Source organism: Lithobates pipiens, unplaced genomic scaffold, assembly GCF_037356315.1.
Source record: "Lithobates pipiens isolate NorthernLeopardFrog02 unplaced genomic scaffold, aLitPip1_a1.2 Scaffold_99, whole genome shotgun sequence".
Classification (NCBI taxonomy): domain Eukaryota; kingdom Metazoa; phylum Chordata; class Amphibia; order Anura; family Ranidae; genus Lithobates; species Lithobates pipiens.
Genome location: NW_027507922.1, coordinates 338,606 through 364,893, shown reverse-complemented (window position 1 = coordinate 364,893; position 26,288 = coordinate 338,606). Strand labels below are relative to the sequence as shown.

At 46.1% G+C, this 26,288-nt stretch overlaps 1 protein-coding gene and 1 pseudogene across 1 annotated transcript in view; both read right to left on the bottom strand.

Annotated features, from left to right (window-relative positions):
• The window catches only part of LOC143973785 (protein mono-ADP-ribosyltransferase TIPARP-like), a 30,160-nt gene extending 15,757 nt beyond the window's left edge, over positions 1–14,403 (bottom strand). The window contains 5 exon segments of the mRNA XM_077474642.1: positions 1,828–2,015; positions 5,160–5,230; positions 5,233–5,330; positions 13,561–13,826; positions 13,829–14,403. Coding sequence (XP_077330768.1) covers positions 1,828–2,015; positions 5,160–5,230; positions 5,233–5,330; positions 13,561–13,826; positions 13,829–13,975 — 770 coding nt within the window. The 5' untranslated portion in view covers positions 13,976–14,403.
• Positions 8,609–8,699, bottom strand: LOC143973787 (U2 spliceosomal RNA; annotated as a pseudogene).
• Positions 14,404–26,288: the final 11,885 nt, after the last annotated feature.

The window sequence follows — 26,288 nt, the reverse complement described above, 5'->3', positions numbered from 1 at the left end:
TTGGACGTTGCTGGCGTACGTTAGGACGTTCGCTTTTGTTGTTTAGATACACGGAAGCGATTCGTCCAATATACATAAGAGTATGGGACGTACCAGTTGTTTGACTAGACCCTTCACATTATTAAAAAGAGGCGTGGAACGCACGCCGGCGGCCATGTTGGATACCGGAAGTGATGTGTGGTGACACTGATGGAGGAAATCCAGGCCTGATTGGGGGTCTGGCTATATAAACTGGAGGGCTGCCTTGAAGTTGTACCCCAGATGATGTCTGCTTAAGACGAAACGCGTCGGGACTTCACTGCAGCCTGAGATTTTATTGAAAAAGCGCTTATGTTCTTTGTACACGTGAGTTTGATAATTTTTTATTAAATTACTTGAAACGAAAAATGGAGTTACACTATTGTGGTCCCTGCTTTCTTCCTCTATATCTATCCCATTACCTATGATGATTTATGTGGATGGAGACACACCGCAGAGGAAATAGCCACACTTGAAAGTCTTCCAGAAAAGGACAACACCCCAAAAATAGCCTATGTATATCTACAAGCATATATGATCCTCCAAATATAATTTTGAGTAGGATCTATTAAATCTGGTAAGCCCCCATTTTATGTGGTGGAGGGTTCACGCGGTGATTGTGTGATCATTCCTTGGAGAAGGTGTAGGACTATTTTTCACTTCATCGTATCACACACAGAAAATCTGAAAATTTGGAGAACTCTTCACTTGTTTCCATGCTGTTTTTCCATTTTTGGATATATTTTTTCATATATTTGTTTGGACATTCTAGCTTTACATACTTAGCAATGAGTGTTTAAATGTTTTTTTTTTTTTTTTATTATTATTTTTTTGCACAGTCCAATACATATATTGATTACATTGGTCACATTGTAATGTGGTAAAAACAAATAAGCGCTACACTGTTTTTTACAAAATCCTACTTGCAAACGGAAGGAGACAACAGGAAGTGAGATGAAAAAAGGCGGACGGCCAAAAACATTATACAGGGATGATAACCCGTCCCTATGGACGGGTTAAAAAAAGCTTAAAAATAGATTTTTTGACTGGAGCTACACTTTAAAAATGTACCAGTTCAAAATTACAAACAGATTCTACTTAACACAACAAACCTACACAGTCCCTGTCTTGTTTGCAACGCCTGTATACTGCTGTTCTGAGTATATAGGGCCTGGGAGCCCCACCCCTTTCTTTTTTTTTATTTGGGTACGGGGTTCCCCTTAATATCCGTACAAGACCCAAAGGGGCTGGTAATTGGCAGGGGGGCTACCCATGCCATTTTTCTCAATGATTTTCATCTGTATTGCCGGAACCAGATATTACATTAAAACCGCAAGCAGTTTTAAATTATTTTTTTACGCTAAATGTCATTTTGTGAAATAAACATGGGAAACATATGGCACTTCACAGGCATACTATAGACACCCCCCAGGCATGACATTTAAAGGAATATTTCACTTTTTTTTCACTTTAATCGTCATTAAAATCAGTGCTCCTGAAAAAACAGCCGTTTAAAAAAAATTTAGGCATTGACCCATGTCCCCTGGGGCAGGAGCCAGGTCTGCAAACACTTTTTAGGACAATATTTTGCATATTAGCCATTAAAATTAGCACTTTTTATTTTGAACGTTTGAGTCCCATAGACTTCAATGGGGTTCTAAAGTTCGCACAAAAGTTCTGGTGCGAACCGGGAGGGTGTTTGGCTCATCCCTAGCTGGCAATGCTATTGAGAATTTAATATTTCTCTTTGTTGTTCATCACCACTATATACTTTAGTGAAGTCTGCTACATCATGTGTGATCCTCTTACCGCAGCTTATGACCGATTACGATGGGAGATTGGAACACTGGCCGTTTTCTCATCCTCCTCTTGGTTTTGGTATCCATGTTAGTTTGCACCATGTTGACCAGGTGAAGGGAATAAACAAACTGGGCGTTTTTGCAAAAGACCTCTTCTTGATGCTCCCGGAGGCCTTCTTCTATGCATTTCACAAACTCCTGCATGGAAACAGTGAAAAAAAAAAAAACGCTCAACCAAATCCCAGTAATTTTTTTATGTTCACGATATTTAAATGAGCTTTTCATTCTTTTATTTAATATAATTTTTTAATAATATTTTTAATTTTCACAGTTGCACTTCTTATTTAACGATTTGCTGTACCAAAATGTAAGCATTAAACATTAGCCGCCTTAACCAGTTGTAGACGTCTGAAGCTGGGCATTTAAGTTTGTTGTGATGCCCAAGGCCAGTAGCAGGGTCTTTTGATTAGTGCTGACATCATCAGTAGCCCATCCTGTGTCCTCCCCATTGTTGAAAGTTGTCTGTAAGTTGGAGACAAGTTGGTCATGGTTCTAGGAGTGCTGATGGAGCACATTCTAGAACAATGCAGCATTGTATATACACTAGATTACCAAAAGTATTGTGACGCCTGCCTTTACACAAACATGAACTTTAATGGTATTCCAGTCTTAGTCCATAGGGTTCAATATTGAGTTGGCCCACCCTTTACAGCTATAACAGCTTCAACTCTTCTGGGAAGGCTGCCCACAAGGTTTTGCTTTGTGCACTGGTCCAAAACATTTGGTGGAGTGGGGGGATTATGGTGTGGGGTTGTTTTTTCAGGAGTTGGGCTTGACCCCTTAGTTCCAGTGAAAGGAACTCTTAAGACGTCAGCATACCAAGACATTTTTGGACAATTTCATGCTCCCAACCTTGTGGTAACAGTTTGGGGACGGCCCCTTCCTGTTCAAACATGACTGCGCACCAGTGCACAAAGCAAGGTTCATAAAGACATGGATGAGCGGGTTTGGGGTGGTGAAACTTGACTGGCCTGCACAGAGTCCTAACCTCAACCCGATAGAACATCTTTGGGATGAATTAGAGTGGAGACTGCGAGCCAGGCCTTCTTGTCCACATCAGTGCCTGACTTCACAAATGCGGTTCTGGAAGAATGGTCAAACATTCCCATAGATACTCCTAAACCTTGTGGAAAGCCTTCCCAGAAGAGTTGAAGCTGTTTTAGCTGCAAAGTGTGGGCCAACTCAATATTGAACCCTACGGACTAAGACTGGGATGCCATTAAAGTTCATGTGTATGTATAAAGGCAAGTGTCTCAATATTTCTGACACTGGCTACTAATCTTTAGTGGGGCCATCAGCTTTTAAACGCATTCACAGCACAGAAACATCAGCCACCTTTTGGCGTTTGGACATTAAAGCCGGCCCCTTTTCTGCTGCACATATGTGTTACACAGGCAGCAACAGGGTAAACTTGGAAACTCATTAATAGAAGGTTTCAAAAATCGTGGGCCTTTAATTGGGCTGTAATGCCAGAGGCCGTTAGCAGGGGCTTCTGATCATGCAGGACTGTTATTGGCTGAAGAGTGCTGATGTCATCGGGAGCCTATTGCTACCAGCTTCCCATCATCAAAAGTTAACTGTGAGTTAAAGGTGACAGCTTGGCCCCAGTTCTGGGGGTGCCGATGGAGTACATCTTAGAACAATACAGCGATGCATATGAAACCGGGTAAAGCCCCGTCCTGGGAAGAGGGAGAGATAGTGGCATGGGAGCATGTGAGGGCTAACTGATCACCAATGGAGTAGGCGTTAACATTTTCAACAATACAGGAGGGGGGGGGGGGGGGGGGTTAACACCTTTTTCTGCCATGACCACCAATATGGGGGTGGTTGTTAACACCTATACTGCCATGACCACCAATACAGAGATGGGAGGTGGGGTTAACACTTTCACTGCCATGGCCACCAATACTGGGAAGGGATGGAGGGGTTAACACTTTAATTGCCATGACTGCCATAATAGAGGATGGGGAGTGGTAACACTGTCACTGGCATGCCCATCAAAATGGGGGGGTTAACTTACCCTGCCAGGACCACCAAAGTACAGGTGGTAAAATATTACTGTCTTGAACATGAATACAGGGAGGATGGGAGAGGGGGGTTAACACTTTCACTGTCACGACCACCAATACGGGGGGGGTTAACATTTTGACCGCCATGACCAAAAATATAGGGGGAATGGGAGAGTTAACTGCCATGACCACCAGTGTGGGGGAGGCTTAACTTTCACTGCCATTAACTATCAATTTAGGGTGAGTGTGGTTAAATTTCACTGTCACTGACCACCAATGCAGGATAGGGATGAGGGGTGTACCTTTCACTGCCACTGACAACCAATGTGTGGTCATTTTATTAGTACTGACACCAATGCTGGGGGTTATTATTACTGTATCCACTGACATCAGTGCTGGGGGTTATTATTACTGTATCCACTGACATCGGTGCTGGGGGTTATTATTACTGTATCCACTGACATCGGTGCTGGGGGTTATTATTACTGTATCCACTGACATCAGTGCTGGGGGTTATTATTACTGTATCCACTGACATCAGTTCTGAGTGTTATTATTACTGTATCCACTGACATCAGTGCTGAGTGTTATTATTACTGTATCCACTGACATCAGTGCTGAGGGTTATTATTAGTGTATCCACTGACATCAGTGCTGGGGGTTATTATTACTGTATCCACTGACATCAGTGCTGGGGGTTATTATTACTGTATCCACTGACATCAGTGCTGGGGGTTATTATTACTGTATCCACTGACATCAGTGCTGGGGGTTATTATTACTGTATCCACTGACATCAGTGCTGGGGGTTAACAAAAATGTTATACTCACCTGCTCTTTGTAATGGTTTTTGCACAGAGCAGCCCCAATCCTCCTCTTCTCGTGTCCCCCGCAAGCGCTCCTGGCCCCTCCTTGTTACCGAGTGGCCCCATAGCAAGCTGCTTGCTATGGGAGCACTCATGTGTGCAGCTCACTATAGAACGGGCTCTGGGAGTCCATAAGACACACAAAGAGCGTCCCCACTCCCTTCTCACTGGCCACAATTGACAGTAGCAAAAGCCAATGGCACCCACTGCTGTGTCTCAGCCAATTAGGAGGAAGAGATCCAGGAGAGAAATTGCTCTTGTGTACATTCCTGGATAGAGATGGGTCTCAGGTAAGTATTGGGGGAGTCTGGGGTTGATGCTACACACAGAAGGTATATAGAATGCATGTAGGTAAAAAAACATTCAGCCTTTACAACCATTTTTAACCATTTTCCAGTCTCCCTTACCGGACTATATTCCACCCATTTGTTCTCTCCTTCTTCATAGTAATATTTGTAGTTAGTGTGGAACTCGGTGTGGGACAGGCTGAGGTAGAGAGACGTCGGATACGATCAAACGCTTGGCTGTTTTGGATGGACATGGTGGTGACGTCACTTAGAATTGGCATTTCAAACCCACTGCTAGGAGAAAGAAGATCAGCGTGAGATTGACAAGAGAGCAGACAAAAATTAAATCAAAGTAAAAAGTAGATGTGATCCCAATCGTATAATCATATAAAAGCTATAAAACTGAAATTTAATCTGCTTCTTTTTTTGCCTTCCGTGCTTTCATTCCCCTCCCTCAATGAGCAAATTTTTTATTTTTTTTATTTTAGGCCTGTGTCCTTGTGCATCATCCCAACAAGGACACAGGCCGCAATAAAAAAAATTTTTTTAGTTTATCTTCTATGCCCCTATTGAATGACCCTCACTTTCTGTCCCACTGATGGTGGTCAATAAGTCAGGAAGTGAAGGTAAATCTCCCCAGTAGATATACACAAACAGCATTAAAAAGAAATTGCAAGCAGTCTGGCCTCTATCATAGGAGGATGTAGCCAGGGCCAGTGCTTCCACGAGACCCTAGGTGCTGCCTAGGGTGCCCGGACACTGGTGTTCCTACTCTCTACTCTCTGCAGCAAGCAACTAAGTCTCTGCATCAGCAGGCAGCCGCCGCTCCATTCACACATAGTGTCAGAGGCGCAGCGGAGGACTGTGTCTGGGTCCCGACTCCTAAATGAATGGAAGCCAGCAAACATTCATTGATGGGTGTTGGTGAGGCTGCATTGATGGGCGCTGGCGAGACTGCATTTGATGGGCACTGGTGAGGCTGCATTTGATGAACACTGTTGAGGCTGCATTGAGGGGCGCTGGTAGGCTGCATTTGATGTGTGTTGGTGAGGCTGCATTTGATGGAAACTGGTGAGGCTGCATTGAGGGGCGCTGGCAGGCTGCATTAAGGGGTGCTGGTGAGGCTGCATTTTATGGACACTGGTGATGCTGAATTGAGGGGCGCTGGTAGGCTGCATTTGATGTGTGCTGGTGAGGCTGCATTTGATGGACACTGGTGAGACTGCATTGAGGAACGCTGGTAGGCTGCATTTGATGGACACTGGTGAGGCTGAATTGAGGGGTGCTGGTGAGGCTGCATTTGATGGGCACTGGTGAGGCTGAATTTGATGTGCACTTCATTAAAAAGGTGGGGTATACATGGGCAGGTCAAAGAGAGTGGAGTCAGGGGTGGAGCCAGTGGGGGGGGGGGCGGCAAAATTAGGTTTTCGATTAGGGTGCCAAAAATTCTTGCACCAGCCCTGGATGTAGCTCACGGAAAGGGAGAACAGGGCGCTAACAATATGCTGGGCTGGAAGGGTTAAGTGGCCACGCCTTTGTTCCCTATTAATTGTAGTCCCCTCCCACCAGATGACATCTGTGGAATACAAATACGCCCCCCCAAGCCTTTAGCCTGGGCTGGTAGTAAAAATATAGCAGCGGGAAAGGGAAGGGGGTAATTGTCCATTCCTACAGGAAAAAAATGAGGGGTTATTTCAATATGAGTGACTCAAAAGATAAGGCAGCAGCAAAGAGGGCTTCCACAGAGGAGACTGAGAAGTACGGTAGAGGTCGTCTATGGAAGAGGCCACAAGCACAAACTAATGCAAGAGCCAAGTGGTTTTTCCACCACCACACAAAACGTCCAGGTGGTTGCCCTAAAGGCAGTACAAAGAAAGGCAGCAATGAGACCTCAAATAGTAAGAAATCTAAAAGTGGGAAAACCAGTGGTATAAACGAAATTGCTAAGAAACAAGGAGAGGAGGATGAGGAGGAAGAAAAAGAGGGGGCACAGCAGAGTCATCAGAAGACCAGAGACCTCAATAATAAGGCAAAAGCCTACTATGTGAATATGAATAGTGTAACAATACAAACGATTCTACTGTATCTCCAACCAAATGGAAAAAATAAACCAAAATGCATAAACAAATAATGTAAAAAACCCTTAAAGCGGGAGTCCGCCGGGAGTTCCGCCGTTTTTTTTTTTTTTTAAAAGCCAGCAGCTACAAATACTGCAGCTGCTGACTTTTAAAATAGTGACACTTACCCACCCAGCACGCCCGCGATGTCAGCACCCGAAGCCGATCTCTCAATCATCTCTCGGGTGCTGCCGCCGCCATCTTGGGTATGGGAATCAGGAAGTGGTCATTTCCCGGTTCCCTACTGCGCATGCGCGAGTCGCGCTGCGCAATAAGGATGGTCCCCGCTGTCTCTGGGATCCGTGTGTTTCCCAGCAGGCAGCGGGGGACTTTCGGAAAGGGGCGTAGATTCTGCGGAAAGGGGCGTACCTTCTGCAAAATTTACGCCGGAAGTGGGTGCAGATTTTTTTTTTCTATTGAAAAAGCCCATGGCGTGCAAACACACCCAAAAAACTTCCACCCGGTGCATAAAAAAAGTGCACACACATAAAGAGTGACACACTAAAAAGTGCAGACGGGTGTCTGATGTCCTCCAAAAGAAGGACCATACCCTGATCCCCCGGAGCTCCAGACAGGGACTGAGGTACCAGACTCAACATGTGGGCCCCGGACAAAACCGGAAGCCCTCCTTTCCCCGGGAGGACTGCCGAAACAGAACCTCCTAGGTACTTGGTACTGTGGGGGCTTCCCCGAAGGAAGACCCCCCCTCATGGAGATTGGACCAAGCCAAAAGGCCTATGTCCGCTCTCCCAGAGACTTTCAGGATTGGTCCGAGGACCGACACCCTACTCATCAAACGTGCAGTGACAAACAGTGACAATACATACAATCAAAAAAAAGTGAGGAAAGGGATAGTGAAGGAGTGAGTGAAAAAGGTGGCCATTGTGTAATACAATGACCGGCCCTCCGGCCAGGAATCAAAAATTCCTCTGGTCCTAGCCAAAAGGCCGGGCCCTAGAGGCAGGTGTAAAAAAGCGTGTATCTGGTGACGTGACCTAGGTGCCTAAATCAAAGTGCAGGACACACAGTGAAAGAAGGCACCCCTGGACTGCCACTCCAGGGGCACATCACCATGGGCTTTCTCACAGAAGCGTCCCTGGCCCCCAACCCAGACCACAACAGCCCCCACCCTAGTCAGGAAGGTATGGAGATCCAGGAGCTTAGTGAGACCCGGATACTTCAGGTCGCACATCACTCCCCCTAATTATATTCGGGACGTACTGGCCGCTCCCCCCCCCCCTCTAGAGGGGAACAAACGTTCCAATCCCGAAAGACTGACCGGAGCTAAAGCTGCCACAATCCAGGCCAAAAGGCCAGGGTCCCCTCCCCTGGCTTCGACCAAGCGGTTCTCCGTCCCCATCAGAAGGCTTCCCTTTCGGCTACGAACCGCTCCAGGTCACCTTTACACCAGCAGGCTTTGCATAGCAACCGCCAACCCTGCTCCACCTCGCCGTAGAGACAGGGACGGAAGCAAGCGCCACCTCCCGGTAACTGATAAGAACAGATACTACACTTGATCTTAGCCAAAAGGCCGAGAAGTGGGTGCAGATAATGTATCCAGCCTTTTATACCTGAAAATGGTGATCCAGACGATCAATAAAGTATTCCTTTGGAGTGGGGGACAATCACATACCTAGATGCTCATTGTGACCCTCTGTATTGGGGGGGTCATTAATTTCTGGTAAGAAGTGAATTCAGACATATGGTGGTGGATTGAATATTGTTCATCTATGGAGGATTTTGCGTAATCTATTACAGCAGGACTTTTTTTCTGTTCATCAATTTTTCTGTTTATCAATTTTTTTATAGAGACTTTTTTGTGTTTCACGGGGTGTTTTCCCAATTGAATTAATTAAAACACGCTGTTTGTATCACTCTTCACTTAGGTGGTCTCCTGCCCACTTAAGGGTAGGATAGAAAGAATTTTACATTATTTGTTTATGCATTTTGGTTTATTTTTTCCATTTGGTTGGAGATACAATAGAATCGTTTGTATTGTTACACTATTCATATTCACATAGTAGGCTTTTGCCTTGTTATATAGTGCACTTTAGCGCAGCTTATTTTCTTTTTTATGCAACACTGTACCCAAATCGATCTTATCATTTTGTTCACACAGATAGAGCTTTCTTTTGTGGAAATTTGATCACTGTTTTATTTTTTTATCATATAAAGGAAAAAAGACCAAAGATCTTGAAAAAAAAAAAAAGGATATTTTCTACATTCTGTTATAAAACATATCCAATAAAATAAAAACATCTAATTTATTTATACATTAAGGCAAAAATGTATTCTGTTACATGTTTTTGGTAAAAAAAAAAAAAAATCACAATAAGTGTATACTGCAGGGGTGGCCAACCCGTGGCTCTCGAGCCGCATGCGGCTCTTTGCCCATTTCCATGTGGCTCTTAGACCCCATTCACACCTGAGCGTTTTGTAGCTTGAAGCCTGAAGCTACAAAACGCTGGAGGGGAAAAAATGTATTCTCAATGGAGATGGTTCACATCTCCACTCCATGTCGCCTGAAGCCAAACGCCTGACGCTCAGACAAGTTCCGTACCCTTTTTTGTCGCTCGAATTGAGCAGATTTGGGCGTTTTTCTTCTTTTAACATTGACCTTTTGCCCTGCACAAAAAACGAATCGCGGTAAAAAACGCAGCAAAATCGCGTGATTTTCTGCTTGAAAACGCTACGCTCTGTGTGTGCTGCATGCTTTCTGTGATGTTTTTTTGAAGAATTTACTGCTAGTTCAGGCTAGAAGACCCATTAACTGTTTATTGTTATCCTGACCAGTTCACTGTTTGTAAAGCCGCGTACACACGGGCGGACTGTATGGCCTACTTAGTCCGTCATACAATCCGACGGACAGTCCGTCATACTTTCGAATGAACGGACTTGACCACACACGGATGCACAAACAGTCCGTCGAAAGCTTGTGCGATGACGTGTACAGCACGTACGACGGGACTAGAAATAGGAAGTCCAATACACAGCAAAGCACCCTTCCGCCGTGTAAATCCTTTCTGAGCATGCGCCATTCTTAGTCCGTCGAACTAGCCTACTGACGAGCGGATTGTCCGCTGAAACCAAAGTATGACGGACAGAATTTCGAAAAATCCGAAATACTTAGTACGCCAGACTGCACGCTGAAAAAGTCCGCTGAAGCCCACACCCGAGCGGACTGTCCGCTGAAATGTGTTTCGACGGACTAAGTAGGCCATACAGTCCGCCCGTGTGTACGCGGCATAAGACAATTTGTATTTTGGAAATTAGATGAGCTGCTGTCTTCTGTCACATGGATGTACTTTCAAAGGAAGATTACTGACTTGATGAAAATGACTGGCCTGTGGTCTTTGTAGTGTTAAAACAGTGTGTGACATTTACAATAAATCCAGCTGAGCAAAAGTATGTGTGTATGAGGAAGGGATGGGGTGATGTTCATGTGTGCCCATGCGTATGATGTGGCTCTCTGCGGTAACTCGGTAAAAAATGTGGCTCTTGGTCTTTGTCTGGTTGGCCACCCCTGGTATACTGTATTGTCAAAAATATTGGGATGCCTGCCTTTACACGCATATGAACTTTAATGGCGTCCGTAGGGTTCAAAATTGAGTTGGCCCACCCTTTGCAGCTATAACAGTTTCAACTCTTCTGGGAAGGCTGTCCACAAGGTTTAGGAGTGTGTCTATGGGAATGTTTGGCCATTCTTCCAGAAGCGTATTTTTGAGTTCAGACACTAATGTGGACAAGAAGGCCTGGCTCGCAGTCTCCTCTCTAATTCACCCCAAAGGTGTTCTATCAGGTTGAAGTTAGGACTCTGTGCAGGCCAGTCAAGTTGCTCCACCCCAAACTCGCTCATCCATGTCTTTATGGACTTTGCTTTGTGCACTGGTGCGCAGTCATGTTGAAACAGGAAGGGGCCATCCCCAAACCGTTCCCACAAAGTTGGGAGCATGAAATAGTCCAAAATGGCTTGGTATGCTGACATACTTTAAGAGTTCCCTTCACTGGAACAAAGGGGCCAAGGCCAACCCTTGAAAAACAACCCCAACCCATAATCCCCCCCTCCACCAAATGTATGTTAGAAATCATGGGGCTCCACAATTTCTAACAGCAGACCTGGTGCCTGTACCTGCTGCCTACTCGCAATATATTTACTGTGTGTGGTCGGAAGGTAGTTAAACTGAATTGGCAAGGACAGTCTCAAATGCATGATGTGTTATGCCCATTAGTCTGTGTTTGTGTTTCTTGTTTTTAAATTGTAGTCATCTCAACGGTTTAAGGCCGGGTTCACACTGATCCAACATGGACAAGCGCCCTCCTCCTGGACAATACCAGGTCACATGCCCTCAACATTGTTGGGTGCCAAAAATGTGTCAATAATAAATAAAACCAGTACACAAGGTCCTTTATTAAAGTAGCTCCAATGTGTCTCTCCCTCCGATTAATTATCCTTCCAGTTCTCTCTCCGGTGATGTCTTCATCCTCCAGGTCTTCTCACTGCACTGATGTCTTCTTCCTCTGATTCTTCCCCCAGTTCTTTCTTGCTGCACTGATGTCTTCTTCCATTGGTTCTTCCTCCTGGTTCTTCTCTCTCCGCTGTCTTCTTCCTCTGCGGTTCTTCCTCCAGTTCTTCTCCCAACACTAGCTCCCGCTGTAGTGTTAGCTCCGCCGTGTGCCATTACTTACATAGCCATGGGATGTGGCCATCCGGTGATGGCATCTTGTGACCCCACCTCTTGTGACATCACTGCCCCATCATGGGAAGTCACAAGAGGTGGGACCATCTGATTACGTCACCAGGTGGCCATGCCCCATGGCTATATAAGTAATGGTACATACTGGAGGAAGAACCAGCAGAGGAAGAAGACTGCGGAGAGAGAAGCACCAGAGGTAAAAACAGCGGAAGAAGACAGCAGCGCAGCGAGAAGAACTAAAGGATGAAGACATGATCGGAGGGAGAAGACACGTTGGAGTTACTTTAATAAAGGACTTTGTCAAAAACCTGTGTACTGGTTTGATTTATTTCTGACACTTTTTTTTTTGGGGTGAATGAGTAGGGGTACTATGTACCCCATACTCTTTCACATAGGGTGAGAGGGCCAGGATATGGGGGAGCCCTTGTTAAAGGGGCTTTCAGATTCCAATAAGCCACCCGCACGTAGACCCCCACAACCACCACCCAAGGTTGGAAAGGTTTGTATTTAAGGCTGGTGGACTTTAATGGTGCTGTAACAATTACGATACACGTATATAAACAAATATTGTTTTATTGAATTTACATCAACAAATTTAAAACAAACAAATTTAAGAGAGCAGCTCTGTCTATCTAAACAGAAGAGGTGCAACTGAAAGAGGTGGTAATTCCAGTTGACCAAATCTCAATTATGCTGACAAGCTCGACATGTTTTGCGGAAATTCACTGCTTCTTCAGGAACTTTTGTTTGCATAATAATGTATTAAAGGAACAGAGACAGCGTATAATGCAAACGAAAGCTCCTGAAGAAGCGGTGGATTTCCACATAACATGTCGAGCATGTCAGCATAATTGAGATTTGGTCAACCTCACTCAGTCAGCCTCAAATACAAACCTTTCCATTTTGATAGGATGTATGTACTCCCTTTTTACTGCTTATACATTGGCACTGTATCTAAACACCACCCAGGGTTTTTCAGGAAGAGCCCTTGTCCCCATCCACATGGGGGCACGGTGCTTTGGGGGTGGGTGCGGTGCGCAAAGCACCCCTGCCCCAAAGCACCCACCACCCCATGTTGAGGGCATGTGGCCTGGTAGGGTACAGGAAGGTGGGACGCTCGCTCCTCCTCCTCCTCCTTTCCTGACCTGCCGGGCTGGATGCTCAGATATGGGTCTAAATTCGATTTTGGTGTGGGCCACACGCAATTTTTTTTTTTTATTTTGGCGTGGGGTTTCCCCTCAAGATCCATACTAGACCCAAAGGGCCTTGTATGGAATTGGAGAGGAGGGGCTGAACAACGTTTTTTTAATTTAATTTTAGCGTGATGTCCCCCTTTAAGATCCTCAGCGCACAAGTCGTTTGCCAAAGTCAGATAAGTTAGGATGATGATCTGACTTCAATGATATTGAATGGGCTGAAGTTGGACCAAAGAAGTGCAGGAATCTTTTTTTAACGTCGGACCGACTTGTGTCAGACCAGTTAAGACGGCTCTCGTAGGGAACCATTCATTTATACACGTCATGTGCTCCCAAAGTCGGAGCGTATGTTGTACCAGTGTAAAGACTATCAGTATTTTAAAAAGGCTTTTGGCACAAATACTTGAGATCTGGATAAGAAAACACTGTACCTAAGTTCATTACGTAGAATTGACAATAAAGTTTGCAGTATTAATGTAAAAATGTATTGCTTTTCTTTGCTTCTCCTACTTACTGGTGGAATCCGGTGACTTGGCACGTAGCTGGGTCACTGTATAGCCTCTCCAGGACCAGTTGAGCTCCTAGGTCAATGTTAAACCAACCCACTGTGGCTTTATACCTCAGCTGCCATACATAGGGCCATGCAGTGTGGTGCTTTGGGCACAACAAACCCTGAAAGCTTTGACCAATCAAAAAGTTTGAACATATATCTATGTCATCGTCTAGGTGGATATTGTAGTTATTATAATTTAATGGCACCAGTTCTCCATTATACAGTGTGTGACCTCACTGGGCAAGTTAACTGTTCTAAAAGTATTCTCAGTGCAAAATTCAAATTTTTCTAAAGCTATTTCTTCTTCTATGGGATCAAGTCCAATGATCTCTTCTGATGATGATATCTTCCTCCTCTTCCCTTTAATTAGATCCATGTCCCATTGAACAGCTGGCGGCCTACTTTGGAACTACTATTTATTCTGAGTTAAATATATAGAGGGTGATGCATCCTCTTGATTGTATATTGATACATATCCAAGAAACTTTTCTGGAAATGTTGTGGTGAGCTAGTTGCATAGAGCGTTTCTTTTTAATGCTCCTAAGTTTGGTGGGGTAGCTCTTTAAGGGCAGAGGGGTTGTCCTTTGGCTCTATCACAATCACTTTTAGCGGATACCATTTATCCAGAAACCTTTGCTAGCAAGCTTGGACACAGTGGATGTGACAATGAGCATCTGGTATGGCTCTTTCCACTTGAGAAGATGAGTTCTTGGGGTTCTGTTTTTTTTTTCTACCATAACTCAGTCTTCAGGCTGAAGTCCATGCGTCTTTGGATCAGCTGCAGGGTCTTGCTGGGTGAGCTTTGATTTCTGTGAAAAAGAAAAAGACTTTGGTCAATTTGGTAACATAAGTGATTAGTTGGTCTTGGCCTTTTTGTAACAAACATTATTTTCTTCACTAAGGGAATCTTATGAAAAAGGGGACTAATAAGAAAATAGACCTTGTTTAGTGATGGGGAGCAGGGATGGACCAAACACCTCCCGTTCAGTTCGCAGAAGAACTTCAAACAGGGCAAGTGTTCTCACCCGAACAGCGAACCCAAATGAAGTACCCATTTTGAAGGCTTATATGCAACTAATAGGCCATAAAAAAGGTATGGGGGTCTGGGTACTGCCCTGGGGGACATGTATGAATACATTTTTTTTTATAAAAAAAACGGAAAATTTATGTCAAATACTTACCGTAATTTTCCTTTCCTGATGGACTCCATGGCAGCCTACGTGTGGGGTTTAGTCCCGCCTCCATTACCCTATAGGACGACACTCCCATAAATCTTTGCTCCCTGCCACAGGCTGTGTTCGGTAACTATCCTACTCCAGCCATTTGGGAGGGAACTCCTGCTGCCATGGAGTCCATCAGGAAAGGAAAATTACGGTAAGTATTTGACATAAATTTTCAGTTTTCCTGACAGACTCCATGGCAGCCTACGTGTGGGAAATAACTCGCCAAGACACACCCGGGTGGGCAAGAAATGCTGCTTAACAAAGATTTATTTGACACCGTCAACTGACAAAACTTTAACTCCAAAATCAACTGAGGATAAAGCCGCTGGCTCAACACAATAATGAGACATAAAGGTGTGAATGGAAGACCATGAGGCTGCCCTGCAAATCACGTCAGGAGCCACATGGCGAGAAGTTGCCCACGAGGTAGAAAGACTTCTGGTCGAATGTGCCGTCACCGCCTGAGGAGGAGCCAAGCCCTTTTCTCTGTATGCCCACTGGATCGCTTGAACTATCCATGCTGCAATTGCCCTGACTGATGCTCTAGTGCCCTTGTTCTTCCCACAGAACAGAACGAACAGGAAGTCCGACTGTCGGAACAGAGCTGTAGCTTCCAAGTAGAGCTTTAAAGAGCGTCCAACGTCAAGAGGATGAATATCTGAGGAATCCGAGGATCTGAATAAGGGTAGAGAGATTTCTTGATTATCATGAAAAACCGAAGTGACCTTAGGGTTTGACCCCAACATTGGAACTAGGACCACTCTGTCCGGAAAAAAGGTTAGGAAAGGCTCCTTGACTCCCAGAGCTTGAATTTCCGAAACTCGTTTCGCTGAGGTGACCGCCACCAGGAACGCGGTTTTCAAGGTAAGTTCTCGGATGGAGAGATCCTTACTGAGCAGAGAAAAGAAGTCCAAGACTAGGGGTAGATCCCATTTAGGGAACCTGGGTTTTCTTTGGGGTCTCAATCTTACAGCACCCTTAAAGAACTGCTGAATAAGAGCGTGGCTGGCCCACTGAACCCCTGTAAAAGCAGAAATAGCTGAAACTTGAACCCGAAGGGAGCTAACTGATAACGGTAAGTCCAGACCTGATTGCAGGAACCCCAACACATCATGAACTGTGGGTGAAACATAGGAACTGGTTCTGGAGGACATATAATAAACGAACTTGGCCCCGATTCGTTCATACACTTTATTAGTGCTTCTTCTCCTTGCACTTAGGAGAGTGGGGATGGCTTCCTTAGGACACCCTAGAGCTTCCAGCCTTCCCCTCTCAAGAACCAGACCTTCAACCGGAGCTGAGCCGGACATGGATGGAGAACCGACCCTTGGGAGAGAAGGTCCCGCCTGGACGGAAGAGGAACCCGGTCCCGAAAGCTGAGCAGGGACAGGAGAGGAAACCAGGGCCTGTTGGGCCAGTACGGAATTATTGCCAATACTTCTACTCCTTCCCATCTGAGTCTCTTCAGAAATTGAAAGATGATTGGTGTTGGAGGGAAGGCATATGCCTTGTGGAATCGCCATTGTTCTGTTAGGGCATCTATCCCGTAGGCCTGCGGATCCTTGAACCTTGAATAGAACCTTGTTAGCTTCTTGTTGAAACGAAAGGCGAATAGATCCACTTCTGGAGACATTCCCAGGGATAGAACCCACTGGAACACTTCTTCGTGAAGGGTCCACTCGTTGTTGTCCAAGTGGACTCGTGAAAGAAAGTCCGCCTGGACATTGAGGACTCCGGGTACATAGGCTGCTGTTAGGTTGGACAGATTCCTCTGGGCCCAACGCATTATTGGATCCACTTCCTTCAGCAAAGACCGACTTCTGGTGCCCCCTTGCTTCCTCACATATGCGACCGCAGTCGTATTGTCCAGCCTGAGGACTACGGATGCACCCACTATAAGATGCGGAAATGCCAACAGCGCTAGGAAGGCTGCTCGTAGTTCCAACACATTCGACACTATTCCCCGAGAGGAAAAGTCCCAAATGCCCTGAGCCACTTCCGACAGACAATGTGCCCCCCAGCCTTTGTTGCTGGCATCTGATGTCACTGAGATCCATTTGATTGGCAGAAGAGAATGACAATTCAGTAGATTCTCCCGACGAAGCCACCAAAGGAGGGAACCTCTCATGGTCTGAGTAACTTCGATGGACTGGGCCTTCTCTCCCGACCATTGACGGAGAAACCCCACCTGAAAGGGGCGCATCCTCCATTGTGCCCACTTCACCATCGGTATAGTAGACACCATGGTGCCAATGATCTTTAGGCAATGAAGAGCACTGAGACGAGATGAGGAGAGAGCTAGGTGGATCCTGTCTCGTATTACTGCAATCTTCTCCTCGGGTAGAGAGATGGTACCTCTTGCCGTGTTGAACAGAGCGCCGAGGAACACGAGAGACTGTGTAGGAACCAACTGGCTCTTCTCTAAATTTAGGAGCCAACCGAATTCTTTGAGGGTTGCAATGACTTGATCCCTGTGGCTCAAGAGACAATCCTTGTCCTGAGCGAGAAGAAGCAGATCGTCTAGAAAATGATGAATCCAGATCTTTCTGATTCTCAACAAGGCTACAACTGCCAGAAGGACTTTCGAGAAAGTGCGAGGGGAGGTTGACAGTCCAAAAGGAAGGCAAGTAAACTGTAAATGGAACTGGCCAATGGAAAAACGAAGGAACTGTTGGAACTCTGTGGCCACTGGGACGTGAAAATAGGTGTCTTTGAGGTCTATTGAGACAAGCTAGTCCCCTGGCTGAACTGAATGTTGAATTGTGGAAAGTGTTTCCATCTTGAACTTTTCCTTTTTTATTTAGCGATTTAGATGCGTCAGGTCTATTACGGGTCTCCATGTACCGTTCTTCTTCTGGACCAGGAAAAGAGGTGAATACATTCCCCTGCCGCGCTGGACATCTGGAACAGGAATAGCGGCGCCTTGATCCAATAAAGATTTTATGTAAGCTAAAAGAATTTGTCTTTTTTCTTCCGATTTTGGAATGGATGTGGGAACACATTTGAGTTTGGGTATACTGCTGAACGTCCACGTGTGTCCGGAGGAAACCGTCTTGACGGTCCAAAAATCCTGGATCAAGGCCTCCCAAACGTGCCGAAAGTGGAACAAACGTGCTCCTACCCGGACAGCCTGGACGGGCTTGATCTCAAAAGGACTTAGTCGGCTCCTTCTCCCCCATTGAACTGCTTTTCGCAGACTTCTTGAGAGATGTCTGCCTGGACCTCCAAGGTCTGGAAAATTCTCGTCCAGGCCTGTAAGTGCGTGCCTCCCTAGCACGATCTTGAACCTGCTTCCTAGGGAACGATCTTCTTTGACTCTGCAGGCGTCTATCCTGGGGCAGAAACCCCGACTTTCCCCCAGTGGCTCGAGTTATGGCACTATCCAGCTTATTGCCGAAAAGGGAAGAACCGTCAAAAGGAATACGACACCAAACCTGCTTAGAGGCAGGATCGGCCAACCAAGGACGGAGCCAAAGGGCACGCTTGGCAGTTACAGATGAGAGCATAACTCGAGCCACCAGACGGATAATGTCGATCGAGGCTTCTCCCAGGAAAGCCGAAGCCAATCTCATCTCCTGAATGGGAGAACTCCTGGCCAGATCTTCAGAAACATTCCTGAGTGAATCATCAACATTATTGGACCAAACCTCCATTGCTCTAGACAGAGCCGCTAAGGCCAAAGCCGGCTTACAGGCCATGCCAGCCGTAAGGTAGATTCGCTTTAGGTCGGAATCAATTCTCCTGTCCAGAGCGTCCTTAAAGGAGACTGTGTCTTCCAGGGGAAGGGGCACATGCCTGCCCAATCGCATTACCGCTGCGTCCACTAGAGGGGGAGACTCCAAATTCTTAACCTCATCTTCCTTGAAAGGATAAAGTCTCTGAATTTTAGAAAGAAGAGAATTCTTTTTCTCTACCTTACTCCATTCGTCTGAAATCACTTCTCCCAGTTCTGAGAGGAAGGGGAAGCTAATACGCTCTTTCCTCAATTGTCTGAAAAATTTTCTTTGTTTTGCTGGGGCCACTACCGGCTCTTCCCAGTTCAGTGTTTCCTTAATGGCTTTGACCAAGGGAGGGAGCAGGGCAAAGTCAAAACCTGAACCAGACTCTTCCTCCTCAGATTCCCTTTCTGAAAGGACAGCAGATGGATGGCTAGGCAACGAGGAATCCCAAGTGTCCTGGGCCTGAGCCTCCCTCCCCGGAGACCTTGGAGACTCTATGGGAGACAACTGGGGGGCTTCAAACTTCTTAAGACTGTCCTTAACCAATCTTTCCACCATAGACCTTAGCTGTTGGTCAGAGTCGCTCCTTTCACCTGTCGCTTTGATATAACAGTCATCACAAAGGGACTTGTCAGCAGGAACCTGTGTCTTGCACCCCCAGCATACACCTTCAGCTTCGAGACTTGGGCGAGCTGTTGAAGGGCGGGAAGATTCCCGGCTACGGAGACTGGTTCTCGCAGGAGAATCATGTCGTCTGGACCTGGAAGAGGAATGCCGGCGGTGGGATTTAGACGAATCACTTCCTCGGTGAGAACTTCGTCGTTGAGTAGACCTAGAAGGGCTGTAGAACAAACCAGCAGTGTTAGTGGAACATTCCCTAATGTTCCACTGCTTCCCCCCCCCCCCCCCCGGCAGGTAACAACCCCAAACAGAAGTACCTTCTCCGAGGGGGCTGGCCACTAGCAGGCGGTGAGGCATCCACAGGATCCATCAGGGCTGGAGAAAAAACAGCCTAATTTAAATACAGAAAAACAGCAAGGAGGCAGAGAACAAACTGATCCCATAAAGACACATACCTTGAAACAGAAGAATCAAAGCTCAGGGATGATGCTGCAGGCTTCACAAACATCCCAGGGATACTACCAGCTGTTTTCCGTTTTTAAATTCGCCGCCATAATGACGTAACGATTTTCGTCACTAAAACGCTAGTGCGCATGCGCGAAGCCCGCATCGCGCATGCGCGAACCAAGCCTCGTCCTCGCTCCGGTCCCGCGCATGCGCAGAACGAACGAGCGGCGGAACGAGGAAGTAACTGGGCGGCTGGAACGCACGGAAACCAGCCGCCCAAACAAGCCAGATACAATGCACGGCGCTGTATAGGGAAAGAAAAACCGAAGGGACACTGCACACAAAAAGAAAGAAAAAGAAACAAATACAGGCTGCCATGGAAAGAAAACGGCTCACCACTCCAGTAGACGGACACCAGCCGAGGTAGGTCCCCACACATGCCGGACTTCTGAGAGGAGGAGGAGGGGAAGATGGGGCAAACAGTCACCTGCTAGTAGCAAGGTTCACGACTTCAAACGCGGTTTCACCTGTCAGTGACTAGGCATACACCTCTTCAGCGCCTCTTCCATATGCCCCTTTTCCATACTCCGCTAGTAGCTAGAGCTTATTGGAAATTTGCGACTTCCAAGTCGCACGGCCGGTCCGTAATGCAGAAAAAAGTAAGTCTTCAGGGTAAAAAGACACATGTTAAGTTCTATGGAGGAGGACAAAAAAAGAACACAGCCTGTGGCAGGGAGCAAAGATTTATGGGAGTGTCGTCCTATAGGGTAATGGAGGCGGGACTAAACCCCACACGTAGGCTGCCATGGAGTCTGTCAGGAAATATATTTTTTGCTTAAAGTGAAACAATTTATATTTTTTCCTTAAAATGAAACAATAAAAATGAAAAATTCCTTTAAATACAGTGCGTGGTGGGTCTCCTTAGTCTGCCTGTAAAGTGGCGCATCTGTGCGATGTGTAGAACATTGCCGCAGCAATAGTGACATTCCTAAACGAAAAAATTGAATCCAGACTTGCTTGCAGCTGTAATGTATTCCTGGCTTTAGGTAATACAGATTTGAAAAAAACGGCATAGGGTCTGGTATGGATTTTAAGGGGGAAAATGTTATGGAGTCCTCCCCAAAATCCATACCAGACCCTTATCCGAGCATGCAGCCTGAAAAGCCAGGAAAGGAGGGGCAATCGAGCGCCGCCCCCCTGAACAATAACAGGCCATATGCCCTCAACATGGGGGGGGTGGGTGCTTTGGGGCAGGGGGGCTTTGTGCCACCCCACCCCAAAGCACCTTGTCCTCATGTTGATGGGAACAAAGCCCTCTTATCGACTAACCGGGCTGTGGTTGTCGGGCCCCCTACCATGTGAATGGTTATCGGGTACATTGGCCACATGACATCACTTGCTGTCAGGGGGGCGGGGCCACCGTGTGACGTAACTGGGTGGCCCCACCCTTCCCTGTATAAGAGCTGTCAAAGCTCAAAGAGCACTTATGGCGGGCAGCCTCCTATGGAGGCGGAGCATTTTTGACAGTTTTCTATTTTTCGGGTCCGCCGGGCGTCGTGATTGACAGTGGATTTACATTGAGGGACACTTTTTTTTTTTAATAAAGGATTTGTCAAAAACTGTCTCTGGCATTTTTTGGTAAATGGGTAGGGATACAAAGTACCCGATACCCATTCACATAGGGGGGCCAGTATCTGGGGGTCCCCTTGTTAAAGTGGGCTTCCAGATTCCCATAAGCGCCCCACCTGCAGGCCAGGGTTGTCGGGAAGAGGCCCTTGTCTCTACCAAAGAATCCCACCAATCTGTATTGCCGGGAGTCGACAATACATTACAGCCGCAAGCAAGTTTAACCTCCTGGCATGCGCGCTATGGGCGAATGACGGCCACAGAGCGGATGTGAATTTCCATGAGGCCGTCATATGACAGCCTCCACTGCACACGCCCCATGCAGGGCACGCGCGAAGCGCGCTGTGATCACCGAGTCACTGAGACTCAGGTGATCACCGATCCGGTCCCGGCCCCTTACCATGTGATCAGCTGTTAGCCAATGACAGCTGATCACATGATGTAAACAAAAGCTCGGTGATCGTTTTTTTTTCTCATGCTGACAGCGGAGGAGGAAAAAAAAGCCAATCACCGGCTTATCTTAAAGGGACATCAGTCTCGAAAAGGAGGAGGCAATTCTGCCTCATTTATAACAGTAACAGTGCCCACAAGTGCCACCTATCGATGCCCACAAGTACCACCTATCAATGTAACCGATCAGTGCCCATCACTGCCACCCATCGGTGCCCATCAGTGCCACCTTATCAGCGTACATCAATGGTGGACAAAAATTACCTGTTTAAAAAAAAAAAGGCGTGGGGCCCCCAGGCCCTATATACTCTGAATAGCAGTATACAGGCGGTCCCCGGGTTACAAACAAGATAGAGACTTTAGGTTTGCTCTTAGGTTGAATATGCTTGTAATTTGGAACAGGTACATTTTTTAAGTGTAGCTCCAGCCAAAAAATGTATTTTTATGCTTTTTGGATAGCATAGGGAAGGGTTATCATCCCGGTAACATTTGTTTTGCTGTCTGTGCCCCTGCTCAGAAGATTTCACTTGGCTTTCTGTCACAATGACAATTTGATTTTGAAAATTTTGGGTTATCAGGGAAACAAGGATTGATGATAAAACATGAGTGGAGATACATTTTTCCCATACTAACCCTTACAGAAGAGAATTTCCCTTCCTACGGGTACATTTTCTCTCACTTTCTGTTGTCTCCCTCCGTTTATAAGTAGGAGTGGTTTGTAAGCCGGAGGTATGAAAGTAGGGGACTGTCTGTATATACTATATGGTCTGCCCTATATACTCTGCAGAAAATGTTGCCTTAGGTGTTGGTGGTACCAGAACACTGTAAGCCCTCACAGTTACTCTTGGTGGGCGCTGGAATAGGCCCTGCTCAGAACTATTAGATCAAAAATCATAATTACATGCCCCTGTTAAACAGGGGCAGAAGAATTGGGTCTTAGGCAGTGGTGGTGGTGCCACAACACTGTAAACCCTCACAGATATTCTTGTTGAGTGCAGGAACGGCCCCTGCTGTGAAATATTAAATTAAAAATTGTAATTACACACCCCTGTTAAACAGGGGCAGAAAAATTGTGCCTTAGGCAGTGGTGGTGGTGGCACAACACTGTAAAGCCTCATCGTTACTCTTGGTGGGTGCAGGGATGTGCCCTGCTGTGAAATATTAGACCAAAAATTTTAATTACATGTCACTGTTAAACAGGGGCAGAAAAATTGGGTCTTAGGTGGTGGTGGTGACACAACACTGTAAAGCCTCACAGTTACTCTTGGTGGGCACAGGAACGGGCCCTGCTGTGAAATATTAGAACAAAAATTGTAATTACACACCCCTATTAAACAGGGGCAGAAAAATTGGGCCTTTGGTGGTGGTCGAATAATTCGGGGGACTCTTCTGTGCATGATGGTGGGGCTAGGGAAGGACTGACTTTTGACAAGGAGCCGATGGAATAGGCCACTTTGGTAGCTGCATTGGCAGGCAAACTACTCTGAGCCTGGGTGACAGAGGATGAGGATGGCTTTGTTATTCATTCCACCAACTCTTCTGCATGTTGTGACTCAATAACACGGCCAGCTACAGAAAAAAAGGACAAGCGTGCCTCACGGCCACGTGCAGAGGATGCACCGTGTCCACGACCAGCACTGTTGACTGTAGACACAGAGCCTGCTTGCCCTCTTTTAGTGGCCTGTGAGTGTTTGCCTCTCCTTGGTGACCTTCCGGACATGATGTAAATTTTGTTTAGCAAAACCACACTGCACTGTATTGTGTACACCATCAGAAAAGTAGTAGAAACTGCACTATGGTTGCACGTTATTGTGTACACCACCGGAAGTGTAATAGCAACTAGGGCTGCACTGTATTGTGTACTGTGTACACCACCAGAAAAGTAATAGCAACTGCACTAGGGGTGCACTGTATTGTGTACTGTGTACACCACCAGAAGTATATTAGAAAAAGTATACCAATGGCCTGCAGTCAGATATAGGCTACACTGGATGCAGTGTGTATATATATATATATATATATGGAAGATGGAGTGAGGAAGTTGTGTCGTGTGGCCTAGGTGGGGACTCCAGGCTGAGGGGGACTCTGCCTCTAGGCTGGCAGCTGAGAGAGGAGGAAGTACTGAGGGATCCGCGCTATCCCATGGTCTTGGTTGGGCGACACCCTGGCTTGCGGAGAAGGACCTGTACAGTAGAAGGCCCGAATAGTCGTCTGTTCTGGGTAACAGGATTTCCAAGGACAATGTGAATACTCCTGATTTTCCCAAGGCCAGAAAGGGTTAAAGCTGCCAGATGTAATATCAAGCAAGCTTTCTGGGGCTTTGCTAGCAAGCTATGACCTAATCTCTTGTTCTGGGACATTTCACTAAGCAAGTTCTTAGACATTGTTGCGGTTCCAGAGGGAATATAGTCAAGTGTATGTTACGTTTTTGGATTCCATAGAGAAGGAAGTTGCCCTCATCGTTATTGATCAAGTCAAGTTGGGCATCATAAATCCCATACCCTATCCAAGTTGTTTTCCCCAATAAAACAACAGAAACAAGTTCTTGGACTGTTTTCTTGTCTTTGAATGGGAGTCAAAAATGCATGTTGCCTGGCTGTGCAGGAATAGGGGGACCAGAAATCCGGCAGCTCCTGCAGGGGTAGTAATATACTAGTATGTACAGTACAAAGAGAAATCATTTTACAAGATGCTTCTCTGGTACCAGAGATGAACTTCTTGGATTGCATCCCTGACAAATCCTAGAAACCAGCTGACCAGAACTATGAACTTCCCTCTCTCATTTTCTTAAAATATGGCAAGGCCCATGGGGCAAGGAAAGAGGGACTTGGAGGTAACTTGTCTGTTACCCTTCATGGACAGATGAGAATCAGAGGAGGCACTTTTTGTTATCCTGAACCCCTCCAACTGTCACTTTTGTTGGAAAGCTCAGCCTGTACACGTGTTTCCATTAGGCTTCCTATCCACTAAGAGTGAGCTGGTGACACATCACAATGGAACAAAAAACATGCATGACTCTTTTTAACAACACAGCGAGCTGTATACATGTTGTGGTGTGCTGCAGTGCATTGTTCATTGGGGTCTACCGTAAAATGCTTTGGGGTGTCATTCACAAAGAATGGTCCCGCGCATGGAGCAGCTGTGTTGCCATCTGCTGTGGTGTGTGTTTAAGTGTGCATTGCCACAACGCACAAATGTGAATGGGCTCTTCAGAATTATCAGGTTGCAAGCACCTAGTGCAGACAGTGACCAGCTCTAAACCACCCTCCTATATCCAGTATGAGAACTAGCATCAAAGATAAAGCTTTAAGGACTCAGCCACTTAGGCTCGGTTCACACAGGACGCGGCACGACTTGCAGCGCCGCGACCTTCCGCAACCTCAGCGGCGACTTGCAAAACGACTTCTGTATAGAAGTCAATGCAAGTCGCCCGAAGTCGCCGCAAAAGTAGTACAGGAACCTTTTTTCTAAGTCGGAGCGACTCGAGTCGCTCCTATTAGAACAGTTCCGTAGTACCGAACGGGGTCGACTTGTCAGGCGGCGAAGTCGCCTGGACAAGTCGCCCCTGTGTGAACCGAGCCTTACTTCTCCTTTTAAAGGGCTTTTCTTACCCAATTTTATTAAAAGAAAATTCAGAAAAAAACATCATAACATAAGTTTCCCACGCAGCATTGTTTAGTATTTGTCTTCCATCCAAAACAAACATTCTGACCTTCTAACCCTCCCTTCTAGATTGTAAGCTCTAAGGAGCAGGGCCCTCCGATCCCTCCTGTATTGATTTGTATTGTAAGTGTACCGTCTGCCCTCATAGTGTAAAGCTCTGCGCAAACTGTTGGCGCTATATAAATCCTGAATAATAATAATAATAATGTACATATATATATATATATATATATATATATATATATATTCTCTATCAGAGAGGGGGGGTGGGGGGGGGGGGAGACCTTATAGGACACTATTTTATTATATATATATATATATATATATATATATATATATATATATATATATATATATATATATATATATATAGTGAGAGAAGTCATAGAATATCACATATAAGAACACAGGGACAGCTCATTCTCTCCGTCATAACTACTATAACTACAATACAGAGGAGTCCCTTCACCCAACATAAACAGATATGAACAACGGTCACCCCGCACTCACAGCCAGCATCGCCATGGTGACCAGCTACAACTCAGCGGACCGTTACACGTGAGGTCACAACAGTAGGAGGAGTCCCTTCATCCAACATACACAGGACCCAATGAACAACGGTCACCCCGCACTCACGTTCAGCCAGCATCGCCATGGTGACCAGCTACAACTCAGCGGACAGTTACACGTGACATCACGATAGTAGGAGGAGTCACAAGGGCCCGCAGGGATATAAATAGAGACAGCCGATAAGGGCACGCTCAGTCTTTCCCTGGCTGTTTATCGTTGAACACCTCTCTCTGTTAGCTCCAGGCTGTGTTGCAAGTCGTATCCACCGCTATCCCTGATCACTGATCACTGATCACGTGGTGTTCTGTGAGGCCCCCCTCCCGTGTATATATATATATATATATATATATATATATATATATATAAAATA